Raw genomic sequence first — 13106 nt, 5'->3', positions numbered from 1 at the left:
CGACGTATTCTGCAATCTTCTACTGCCGGTACAACCTCTACCACTGCTTTCTCTACTAACCTAACCAAACCAACTACTACCTTGCTATTTCAGGTAAGACTTTTACAAGCTTCCAAGTTTCTTCAGTTTCTACTCATTGAATTTTTTATACTAGAGCCCCATATCATATGACAGGTTTATCCTCTTTTTTCTTACAATATTCTCCAACTTCTGGAAAGGATAAAGTTCAAATTGTTGATGGCTCCTATTCTTCCATTGCTGGAAAAGGGACCATTCAACATTCTCCATACCTTTCTTTGTCTAAAGTTTTACATGTTCCCTCTTTCTCTACTAACTTGCTCTCTATCAGTTGTCACATCCACCTAGCCGGTACCCTATCTGGAATACCCGAGTGTGTGATCCACAGCCCGAAGATCAAGTTTAGGAACCATTATATCCATTTAGCACAATAACATAATCAAAAGCAAGAATAAATCATTGTATTCCAATAAATTAATAATAAAAATCAAGAAAGGATCTCAAAAGGATCACTAAAGAATATCGAGTGCCAGAATAACATGATACCAAATCAAAAGACAACTGTAGAGTATAACGGAAATATACTCCACAACATATGCGGAAGGTAGGTTGAAATCTAAGGTTAAGCTCTAAGCTAATACAAATAAAGTAAAAGTCTAGAAGAAACAAGATTAGTCTAATCAACATCTTTAGTCGGCTCTTCTTTTTCTTCAGTCTTCATCTTCTTCACCTTTGGGTTATGCTATTGAAGCTTCAGATTAGCATCTAGCGCACGATCCCATCAGCGAATAAGACGATGCCGGCTACCGTTAATGGGAGCCGTCAATGCAGTCCAAATCTGTGTGTTGGCTGCCTCGTTGGTCAACACCTTGTCCAAGGACTTCCGGAGTTGTATCATGTATGGAAAGGTCCTCCGTGCTGGGGCACGAGTTCTCTTTCGATCTGCGCAATGTCATCTAAAACAAGTCCCCTGAAGGGTAAGCTCAAAAGAACTTAGCAAGTAATCCAAACACAATAAGCATCTTCACATGCATTCACAAACAAACATATATGCAATGATATGAAACAATAAATGCAAATATGTTTCTAACACTATGTATGTACGCTAGTCTTTAATGGCAAACATGCTTTAAGTCATAGCACCATACTTCTTTGGGAAGGTCTCAATCACTCATCCTCGGTTGGTAATGGGTCTGGCATCCCTCGGGACATTCCATAGTTGGGGTTTAGGTCACCGCTCTCTCACATCACCGTTTGGTCTAAGTATTGGCGCATGTCAAGGTAAAGCCTAGCAAATGCAAGTCTTCTACTTAGTTATATCAACTCAGGTCCAGATACGTCCATTCCTCGCCCCGAGCGATCCTTTCCGATATCCTTCTCACTAGAGTCAACACAGTCCCGAACTACGGACTCATCAACCCTACTGGTCATCCACAAATAATAGACGGGAAGCTCTCATGTCCTCTCACAGATTGGTTACCGGTCTTGAACTCCCATGAACCCAAGTCTACTATTTGCAACCCTAATGGCCTCTCACGAGTAACCATAATGTGATTCATGTCCTCTCACGGGTTGGTTACCACTCTTGAGCTCACACAAATCCGCATTGCTACCATGGGTCGTTCGGTCTCAATACCCTTCCGAATCAGGTCTGATATAACAGGGGTATTCCTAGCCAAACACTACTAGACCAATCCTAGGTATGTCAACCAGTAGTTAGGGAAAGAGTCAAGGGGCACATAGGAAAGCGTCCCATACCACTTCCACTAATGTCCAAAGACAGAAACGCCAATAGGGCATTCCCCATTCCACAACCACAACCTAGGCATTCACATCACATCATGATTCCATACAAATCACATTCACATTCATATTCATATCATAGTCCAAATCACATTCACAATACTATATCATCAATTCCAATATATAAATAACAATATGAATACACTACAGAAGTTGCAGAAGTATCATGATGTAAAGAAAATAAAACATCAGTACCTAGGTCATGCATTCATGTCATAATACAATAAGACATGTAAATAGGCATATTGTGAGTTGGAATACTCACCTCGTAATCCGAACTTATAATCTTCAAGTAAGAGATCAGAGATCAGAGAACAAGTCCAAAATCACCTAAACAAGCTTGACAAAACATGTATAGGTCATAAGAAGCAAATCCAAGAGATAGGAGTTGAAACGGAGCAAAACAGAGTTACTGTCAGCCTTGATCGATTGGTTGGTCTAATGGCTCAACCAACCACCCAGTCGACCAGATGAACAGTGTTCGACAGGCAGAAAACACTAAATCGGTCATAACTTCTTCATTTGAAGTCTAATTGCTCCGAAATTCGAAGGGGAACTTCACAAAGACATACTAAGACTATCTAGTATGGATTAGACACCATCCATGGTCAAAATCAATGACTTAATCAATGACTTTCTAATTTGGAAACATGACTTTCTATTTTGATCAAAAACATGGTTTTCAATGAAAACAACCATGGCTGCAAAGGAGGATTAAAGATTCACTCAAGAGGATCATTAGCAATAGATTAGAGATGAATACTAACATGAATTCAGATCTAATATGATTGAGAAATCAGATTAAAGGAATGATCATGAAGATATCATATAATCATGGCTAAGAATTCAAGCATGAAGATCATAGCATCAATGGAATGAATGGAGATTCATTCAAAGACATTGAATACAGTAGATCAGCAATGAAAACTAAGAATAAGCATGTCTAATACTAATTAGAAAGGAAAAGCTATAGTATGAAAGAATCATGCTATCAAAACCAATTTAGAAACAAGGAAAATCAAGGAGATTTACCATATGGCTTCAAGGAATGCATAGAGTGAATGGGGTTTCACTCTAAAACACAAGGAGATCAGAGAATAGGTAGTTACAGTAGTGTAACACCTTCTTCTCAATCAAAACAATAAGCTAGAACAGTAAGAACAAAAGATTAGAGAAGATAGAGGTAGAATACTAACCTTGAAGATGAATAAAAGAGGAGGAACTTTAGATCTTGCAAGAGTTCTTCAAAATCACCAAGGAGAGGCTTTGAAAGAGGCTTCCCAATAGGTTTTAGAAACAAAAGGGGCTAAGGGACACGAAGTCTACTCAAATAAAGCACTAAAAACCCTAAACAGAAGATTTTTCCGGATTCTGTCCTCGCTAGTCGATTGGCCCAGTCGACCACCCAATCGACCAAGCATGTCAAGAAGGCCAAATTAGGGATATCAAAGCCCAAACTTCATCAAATTCACATGGGCTTCTCCCAACTCAACATATGGCCTTCCTAGCACATAGGAGTACCTTCCAACCATGTCCAAATGGGTTTTAAGTCCATCAACCAAGCTCTTAAACATCAAGGTGTAGTTCATCTCCAATTCAAACAAGGTTTCCAAAAACAAAAGAAATCCATCATCAATCTCCATGGATTTCACCATGTCTTTTATTGAAATGGCACACTAAGTTTTCTTCCTTCACTTTGGATCTTCGGATCAACACTAAGGGAGAGGTTTGGCTTGACATCCTAGGGTCTTCTAAACATATCCAAACTAAACTTTGGGCCCCACATCAAGCTCAAACACCCACAAGTCTCATCTTTGCTCGAAACAAATAGGGTGTCCAGGCTAGGTTAAGGGCTGGATTTCACATCAGTAGTTTTACACATGACTTGAATTGTAAAGTGACATTTTTCTCATCTTACTATGTCTTCCAGGATTTGGTCACGAGGAAGGAGATTGGACGTGGTAAACTAGACAATGGACTTTATTTGCTCGAGCCAATTGAACGATCTACTTCTGCTCTGACTACATCTTCTAATCAAGTCCATTCGGTAATATCAGACCTTCATCAGTGGCACCATAGGCTAGGTCACCCCCCTCTAAAAACTCTTAAGAAAATATTTCCTAATTTAGTTTCTTCTTGTAATGAAGATGATTTTTTTTTGTGAAGCCTGCATTTTTGCGAAGCAGACTCGTTCTACTTATTTACCTTCTCTTCATAATAGAAAAACTATTCGTTTTATGTTAATTTATACTGATATGTGGGGTCCCTGCCGCCGTGTGTCTATTACTGGCCATAGGTACTTTGTTACTTTTATTGATTGTCACTCTCGTTCTACATGGATTAATCTTTTAAAACAAAAAAATGAGGTTTTTCGATGTTTTCATGATTTTCATAATATATTAAAACTCAGTTCAATGCCACTGTGAAGATCCTTCGCAATGACAATGGCACAGAGTATATTGATGGTGAATTTCAGAGATGTCTCTCTGACTCTGACATAATACACCAGACCAGTTGCGTTGATACGGCTGCCCAAAATGGGGTTGCTAAAAGGAAGAATTGGCATATCTTAGAGATAGCTCATTCCATTATGATTGCTATGAATGTACCTGACCAATACTGGAGTGATGCTATACTCACTACTTCTTACCTTATGAATAGGATGCCCAAGTAGGATACTTGGTTTTAAATGTCCTAATGAGATTCTTCAAGGAGCCTCTTCTTTTGTTATTCCCCCAAAGGTTTTTGGATGCGTGTGTTATGCTAGAATCATAGCCCACCAGAGTAAGCTGGCTCCCCGCGGCCTACGCTGCATATTTTTGGGGTATTCTGCTACTCAGAAAGGGTACAAATGTTATCATCCTCCTTCCAAGAAAAACATTGTTATCCATGGATGTAATTTTTAATGAGTCTTGCCCTTACTATACACCTCTCCAGGGGGAGAGTCCTAGAGGAGAGGTGTTCTTTCCGACTCTAGATCTTCCTATCACACACCAACACAACTTAAGAGTCCCAGAAGAGTTTCCTGACCAGGGGGAGACTTTAGCCAGTATACCTGAGGACTCTAATCCTCCCCCTTCGTTTTCTGAACCATGTGAAGAACCTAGCCAGGGGAGACAACTCTTATGAGACACACTATTGGGGTCTTTCAAAATCAGATTGACCAAAATGAGGTGTAGACTTATCAGAGGAAGAATTACAACCGGCTAAAACAGGTTGAGAAAGGTGATACGTTACCACTTCAGTCTCCTGCTCCAGAATCAGATTCTACTGTTCCCCTTAAGGTATCTTCTTCTGATCTTCCTATTGCTGTTAGAAAATGGGTCAGATCTTGTACTCAACATCCCATAGCTAAATATGTTTCTTATAACTATTTGTCTAACTCCTACCGTGCTTTTATATCCTCTCTGTCATCTGTATCTGTTCCTAAAAGATGGCACGAAGCCTATGCTAATAAGAAATGGAAGGCAGCTATAGTAGAGGAAATGCAGGCAATGAAGAAAAATGACACTTGGGAGCTGGCTACACTTCCTCTAGGAAAAAAACCAATGGGCTGCAAATGGGTGTTTGTGGTTAAACAAAATATGGATGGATTAGTCAACAAGTTGAAAGCTAGACTAGTTGCAAAGGGGTTTACCCAGACCTATGGGATTGATTATCAGGAGACATTTGCCCCTGTTGCGAAACTAAACACTATCAGAGTTCTGTTGTCTGTAGCTGTGAACAAAGACTCGAACTTGCACCAATTAGATGTAAAGAATGCCTTCTTACATGGGGAGTTAGCAGGAAGAGTATATATGGAAATCCCATATGGTTTCTCTGATGACAATATTGCAAGAAAAGTTTGTCGGTTGAAGAGGTCAATTCATGGGTTAAAACAGTCTCCTAAATGCTGGTTTGGATGCCTCTTGAAGGCAATGACTTCTATTGGGTACAAGCAAAGCAATGCTGATCATACTCTATTTGTCAAGAAGTCAGGTACTAACATCACACTTCTCATTGTCTATGTAGACGATATTGTCATCACAGGGAATGATGGTGAAGAAATTCAAAAGTTGAAGGACTTTCTTGGCAGAGAGTTTGAAATTAAAGATCTAGGGAAGTTACAGTATTTTTTAGGCATTGAGGTGGCTCAATCAAAGAAATGTATATTCCTATCCCAAAGAAAGTATGTCCTAGATCTAGTATCAGAAGTGGGAATGTTGGGGTGTAAAGCAGTTGATACCCCTATTGAAGCTGGAGCTAAACTTACACAAAAAGAGGGAGAACCAGTGGACAAAGGAAGATACCAAAGGCTAGTAGGGAAGCTTAATTACTTGTCCCACACCAAGCCAGACATCGCTTATGCTGTAGGGATAGTGAGCCAATTCAGTCATGATTCATATTTAGCTCATATGAAGGTTGTTACCAGAATACTATAGTATTTGAAGGGAACTCCTAAAAAAAGAATACTTTTATCACCCACTGATAATCTAAAAGTAGAAACATACACTGATGCAGACTGGGCTAGATCTCCAGACAGGAAGTCAATTTCAGGTTACTGTACCTTTGTTGGAGGTAATCTAGTTATTTGGAGAAGTAAGAAACAGAATGTGGTAGCTTTATCTAGTACCAAAGCTGAATATAGAGCTATGGTTCGTGGAGTTTGTGAGCTACTATGGTTGAAAGGCTTGCTGCAAGATATTGGAGTCCAAGTTCCAAACCCTATGATGTTATATTGTGACAACAAGATCGAACTAAGCACTTGAAATTAATAGGTTTTTTGTCAAAGGAAAGTTGGAACAAGGGCTTATCTACATGCCTTTTGTAAGATCTGGAGACCAAGTAGTAGATGTTTTCACTAAGGATTTGAAAGAAAGAGATTTCCTTCCTATTGTAGGCAAGTTGGGCATGACTAATATCTATGCCTCAACTTGAGGGGTTAGTGTTGGATTCTACTAGGAGTTCAATTAGAGTTTGTATAGGAGTTAAATTAGAGTTTGTAATTATGTACTTTCCACTTAATTATAAATAGAGGGCTTGAGATCATTGATCCATAAGCCATTCTACCAAACATTGTGTTTCACAACATTAAGGCAATACTTGCATCGGGATTTTTTCTTGTCGGCAGTTAGTGGATCCCCCCCCCCCATGTTGCCAAGCAATGTCCTGAGTCCCATTACCAGTGCCGCCACTTCCACTAGTTGCCATTTAAGCTACAAGTCTACAATACTGAAATACATACATGAATCTTCCCAAATAATCATTAGAATAATTTTTAGATAAATAAAAACATGTAAAAACAATTTATAAAACAACAAAACACACACTTTGTTCTAAGATAACATATATACAATGTTCAAACAGACAAGTTTGTATTTTAAAATAAACTACATAATATGAGCATCATTTAAAAAAAATAATAAAAAAAAAGAGGATAAATTTTTAATAAAATATTATTTTTTTATAATTATTTTATTTAATTATTTAAATAAAAAAATAAGAATAAATACAGCAAGCATGATAATCAAAATATGACTATATGGGGTTGTAGCCCTCTCAATGTAGTTTAACATAACTGAATCACATTCATATCATAAGTATTTTTTATATTTTTTAATTTTAATTTTTAGATATTATATTTTTTTAAATATGAAAATTCAAAAAATAGATTAATAGCAGAAAATTAAATTTGTTTCCATGAAAGTGTAGATCGAAGCTAGTAGATTAATATATATTTATACTAGACTCACACACCTATTGTAGAACATTCTATTTGAAAAAATTTCAAATTTGGGGGAAAATCTTACCTTTGTTGAAGATCTGGTTGAAATAGGCTTGAATGATGATAATCTAAAGTTGTAGATGTGTTAAAGATGTTTAGAAGTTGAATCCTCAAAAAATTCCAGCCAAAAATCAAGTTTCCGGCGACTTATGAGAGTTGCAGCGAGAGAGAGGCGAGATATGCCTCTCTCGCACGAGATAAGGGGTTTTAAAAACCCCTAAAGCAAGTGGTTGGACCAGATTTGGCGAGATCTCCCATCTCTCCCAACTCAAGTCTCCTCTTGTCTTGCCCTCTCAAATTAGGGAGATATCTCGCAAGATCTCCCACCATGAGCCCAAACTCGGACCTTCTCCTTGATAAAATGCATATCAATCTCTACATGTTTTGGTCCTGTCACGCTGAATTGGGTTATGTGCCATACTTATAGCTGATTTACTATCAGAAAACAATCACACAGGTTCTTCTAGATCTGCCCCAAGTTCCTGGAGAAGGCCTTTCCACCATAATCCTTCACAAATGCCTTGAGCTAGAATCCCAATGAATAAGGGAAACAAGTACTTAGTTATGCTCGTATAGTACTTAATTATGCTCTGAGACCATATGCAATACCTAAGATCAGTAACCAGAACCTACAAATGCTGGGAGAAAAATAAATAAGAGAGAGAAAGTGGAAGGGAAGAATGAATGAGACTGCAAAGACAACAGCAGCTAATTATGTTAGCTTATGTAAGGGCAGTCTCTTCTCCCCTCGTCTTCTTCATAGTAAAATCAATAAAAGGTTAAATTAGAAAAGGAAACTATCTCCTTGTCACCTAAGGGAGTAACAAAAGAAGTTAATCTAGTAAGGAAAAAAGAGAATCTAACCTAGAGGAGGAAACATAGAAAAGAAGCAGCAACTAGTCTGTTTAATCGTATTAGGACAAAACCTCATACTTGTGATACATATCGTAACAAAATATATTACAGATACAGCAGGATATAGTTTACAAACAGTCTAGTTACCTTGAGATGCAAGTTAAGTTTAGGGATCTTCCATTCATAAAGACAGACAACAACAGATATGGTTCATTAAATGACCAGAATATACACAAAAAAGGAACCATCTGTCCTAACCTTTCAGAGTGATTGTATATTTGCAATAATTCTTCAGTAGATGACCTGGTTCCTCTTACCACATTAATTGCTCCTGTGGCCATAATTCCTATGCCAACATGATTTTTTTCAAATATGAGAATATAGTACTGAAGAATGAAGATCTAATAATAAAATATTCCTAATTTGAATCCAACTACATTAGTTAAACTAAATCAACATAAAGACTATCCCACTAATTGGTCCCAAGAAAAGTAAACTTACGACAGACGAGGTTCAAGCAATAAAATGTTTCCACCCAAAAGGAAGAAAAAACAAGAAAGGGAATTCAACTAAGATAGCTTCAGAGTACCTTGATCAGCTACAAGCCACCTGCATGAATTGTCTGCAAAAAGGGCGAGCTTTTCATCTGGTTTCAGTCCAACAATTCTAAGACCTTCAGAGAATTCTACAATCTGCTGCGCAAGCTGCAAGTGTCACAAGCAAAAAGGATTTCAAAACAACCTACTGGAAATGCTAAACAATTTGTTACACAAGCATTCATGCAATTCAACCCAAGCAAACTAACATCAAGTCAGAAACTGTGGGTTTAGTGAACATGACTTGTGTCTAATGAAACAGAGGCCAGCTTTATTTAACATATGGAGGAGATCAATCTAGAATTAGTACAAAGCGTGGTTATAAATTTCATGAAATTTCAGGAATTTCAACCGTAATGACACAAAATGCCAAAGGCAAAATGAAAACTAGGTGAAAGGCAGCCAGAAAACCCACCGAAACCAATGGGGGACAAAATAGAGAAGAAAGAAGGAAAGAAGATAGGGGGAAGAAGGGGAATCTTAGAAGAATTCATCTTGAAGAAGGAGAAGAGGGAGAAGAACACTCATAAGAAGAAGAAGTGGAGAGGAGGGGGGGTGCAAATGCACAATGCTTAAGCTTTACTTCATTTTTTTCTATTCCATCCTCAATAAGCTGACTACAAGTATTTAAATAATAAAAAAGGCATTCTTAAATACGAAAACAACTATAGTAGGACTCTTGGTAAATCAAAATTAACAAAATCATACTAGGACTCTTCGGAATTTAAAAATTAAAACTAACTAAAACTACTCCTAGATATCCTACTGAATTGAAAATCTAATCACATAATTCTTCCAATTAATATATAACAAAGTCCTAAATTATCTCTAAAACTCCCACAAAAATAGTTCCTATTTTATCTCCTTGCAAGCTGGATTGGGGCCCACCAAATACGAAGAATTATCTTATAGGTTACTGTTTGCATCACTGTAGCATGAACAGTAACTGCTGTTTGTGCTAATTCAATTCTCCCTCTCCTAAAAAAAAAAAAAACTCTTCCTTGAGTTTCATTAAAAGAAAATCTGCCTTACTCAATCTGCATCCACAAAAATAGGCTTTGATGGGTTGCTGCAGCATTGTTCAAAATCATTAAGAAAAGAAATTAGGGGAAGGGAAAAGGAGGAAGAGTAGAAAAATCTCGAGGAGATGAAAAGCAGGCAAGAGAGACAAGAAGGTTGAAGAGTCTACGAGATAAAGAAGAGATTTACTCAGTTTTGGGCTCTGATACCAAATAATAGGAGACATAATAGAGAAGAAAAAATGATAAAGAAGGGAAGATCTTAGAAGAATTAGTTTTGAAGAAGGGGAAGAGGGAGAAGAACACTTATAAGAAGAAAACGAGGAGAGGAGAGAGGGGGTGGGCTGCAAACGCACAATGCTTAAGCTTTACTTCATTTTTTCTATTCCATCCTCAATAAGCTGACTACAAGTGTTTAAATAATAAAAGAGGCATTCTTTTATATAGGGAAACAACTACAGTGGGACCCTTGGTAATTTAAAACCAACAAAAATCATACTAGGACTCTTAGGAATTTAAAAATAACTAAAATTGATCCTAGATATCCTACCGAATTGAAAATCTAATTACATAATTATTCTAATAAATAAATAAATAAATAAATCCTAAATTATCTCTAAAACTCCCACAAAAACAGTTCCTATTTTATCTCCTTACAAACTAGATTGGGGCCCACCAAATTTGGATGTATCTCCTTGCAAGCTGGACTTGGGGCCCACCAATATCTCCTAGGTTACTGTTCACATGAGAAGAAGGATGCAAAATACATGTAAAAATTATTGAAGCAAGTGGTGAAGGACGTTGGAGTGGAGAATGTGATCTAAATTGTGACTAATAATGGCTCCAACTATAAGAAAGTTGGGTTGAAAATGATGCAAAACCCCAGATATCAAACATGCTTCTACTTCTAGTACTAATTTTCATTTTTGAATACATATTACAATATCACATTACATATACTGATATACATTCTGTTACTTTTATATTGATGTCTTGATAAATAGATATACACTCTTTTTGACTCTATGTGCTGCTCATTGCATTGACCTAATGCTAAAGGACATAGGGAAGGTCAAGCTTGTGAAGAAGACCGTGGAGCAAGTCTGACAAGTTACCATCTTCATCTATAACCACACCTATGCACTAAAGATGATGAGGGACAAGTGTCAGGGTGACTTAGTGAGGCCAGGCATAACTAGATTTGTTACCAATTGGATAGCACTGTAGAGCTTTGAGAGTAGGAAGATTGACCTTAAAAGCATATTTACATCGGAACAGTGGTTTAACTAGGAGGATTCTTCATCTATAGGAGGAAGGAGAGCACAATTGACCATACTCGATGACAGTTTCTGGAATAATGTGAGGATAGTGGTGAAGATACTTGAACCTATGGTGCATGTATTGAGGATGGTAGATCAGCAGAAAAGACCAACTCTACCACATATACGAGCTGCAATAGATAGGATGAAGCAGCAAATTGCTTTAAGTCTACCCACACGACAAGAAAATCATCGGCATCATTTAAGTTAGATGGGCGTCTATGTTGCAACATGCACTACATAAGGCTAATGAGTCGTTAAGTTTAGTAATCAATCTAATTTTCATCATATTATCAGTTTATCACACTATTAAGTATTGACTATTCTCTTTTTTTTTTATTTTTTTCTTTTTTTTTACTCAACATGCTATCTATATCTCAAGTACTATTACAAAGACATGCTTGGGATGAGGCAAGATTTGGTAGATGCCATCCAAACTGTAATGGAGAGGTTGGAACCAGATCCATCTAAACAGACAATCATCCTTATGGAGGTGAGATTCTGATTTGATATTCACAATTCATAGTTTTATACTAAGTTATCAAGTATTAACCAAGTTATTGTTTTTTCTTTGTATATTAGATGAAGGTATTTAGGGATGCCATTGGGAGTTTCGGTAGTTTTGTGGCCATATCAGGACGGGAATTCACCCTTAGGGGTAAGTTAATTCAGTAGATATTTAATTACTTATATTCTATCTTTCAATTATTTATTTTAAGTATTGATTGGAGTATGTGCTTGTTGTAGCTAAATGCTTGTTGCATTTTAGCCATGACTCACCTTATTTGAGTACGATTACATGCAAAGTGTTCTCCCAAGCATGTTCTACCACTGGTTGTGAGCAACATTGGAGCACCTTCAACCTCATCCACTCAAAGAGGCACAACTGATTGGGTGTGAAGCGTCTAGAGAACCTTTTCTATCTACACTATAATATAGGACTGAGGACAATCATATTAGACAGGGGCTGGACAGAGAGAGTAACAATGTCGAGTTGGCCGACATATTTGAGATGGATGATGATGATAACCTAGTAGTTGACTAGATCAGGGACAGTGGAGAGCCCTAACTGGAGGTCGTCCCAGTAGACAGATTGCAAAGGAGATGGGGGCTGATGTGGCGGACTTTATGGTCCAAGAAGGGAGTACACATGCAGCGCCCACCCATCCCTTTGTGCCACACCCTAGTGCATCCACCCAGAGTGAGGATTTGATTGTCTAGTCTGATACCAAGGATGATGCGACTCAGCCCCCCCATGACAACGATGATGACGATGATGGTGATGATGACAACAACAACAATGATGATGATGATGATGATGATGGAGGGGATGAGGAGGGTGTTGGACCTCATGATCAGGATTCAACTGATCCCAATGACAAACCACCACCACCAACACTAGCACCAGCAATACGTGAGAGTCAGGGAGGGGGAGGACGACCACTGAGATTCAAAGGTGAGAGTCAGTTCACCCAAACGACATAGGATTCAGACCATAATAGAGCTACATCTCGAGGCAAAAAAGTTTTCTCGACATATTTGAGGAAGGGGAAGGGGAGACAGCATGGATATGACACGGAGGAGACACCATCATATGGGTCCTACCATCCGGTTCATGCGGAGAGTTTGGTGGGCTCTATGAGATTGATGAGCATAGATGATTCTAGAGACTCCACCTCTAAGGATCCGGATGGCATAGGCCTAGAGAATCCTCATATAATATTGTTGTTAA

At 38.0% G+C, this 13106-nt stretch overlaps 1 protein-coding gene across 1 annotated transcript in view; it reads right to left on the bottom strand.

Annotated features, from left to right (window-relative positions):
• Positions 1–13106, bottom strand: part of LOC149018971 (putative acyl-activating enzyme 16, chloroplastic) — a 95071-nt gene that overhangs the window by 70405 nt on the left and 11560 nt on the right. The window contains 2 exon segments of the mRNA XM_089153071.1: positions 8699–8786; positions 9030–9144. Of these exon segments, the coding sequence (XP_089009197.1) occupies positions 8699–8786; positions 9030–9144 (203 nt within the window).

Source organism: Hakea prostrata, chromosome 4, assembly GCF_041222555.1.
Source record: "Hakea prostrata isolate BN-2017 chromosome 4, UWA_Hpros_2, whole genome shotgun sequence".
Taxonomy (NCBI): Eukaryota; Viridiplantae; Streptophyta; class Magnoliopsida; order Proteales; family Proteaceae; genus Hakea; species Hakea prostrata.
Note: the sequence above shows the minus strand (reverse complement) of the source record. Positions and strands in the feature narration are given on the sequence as shown.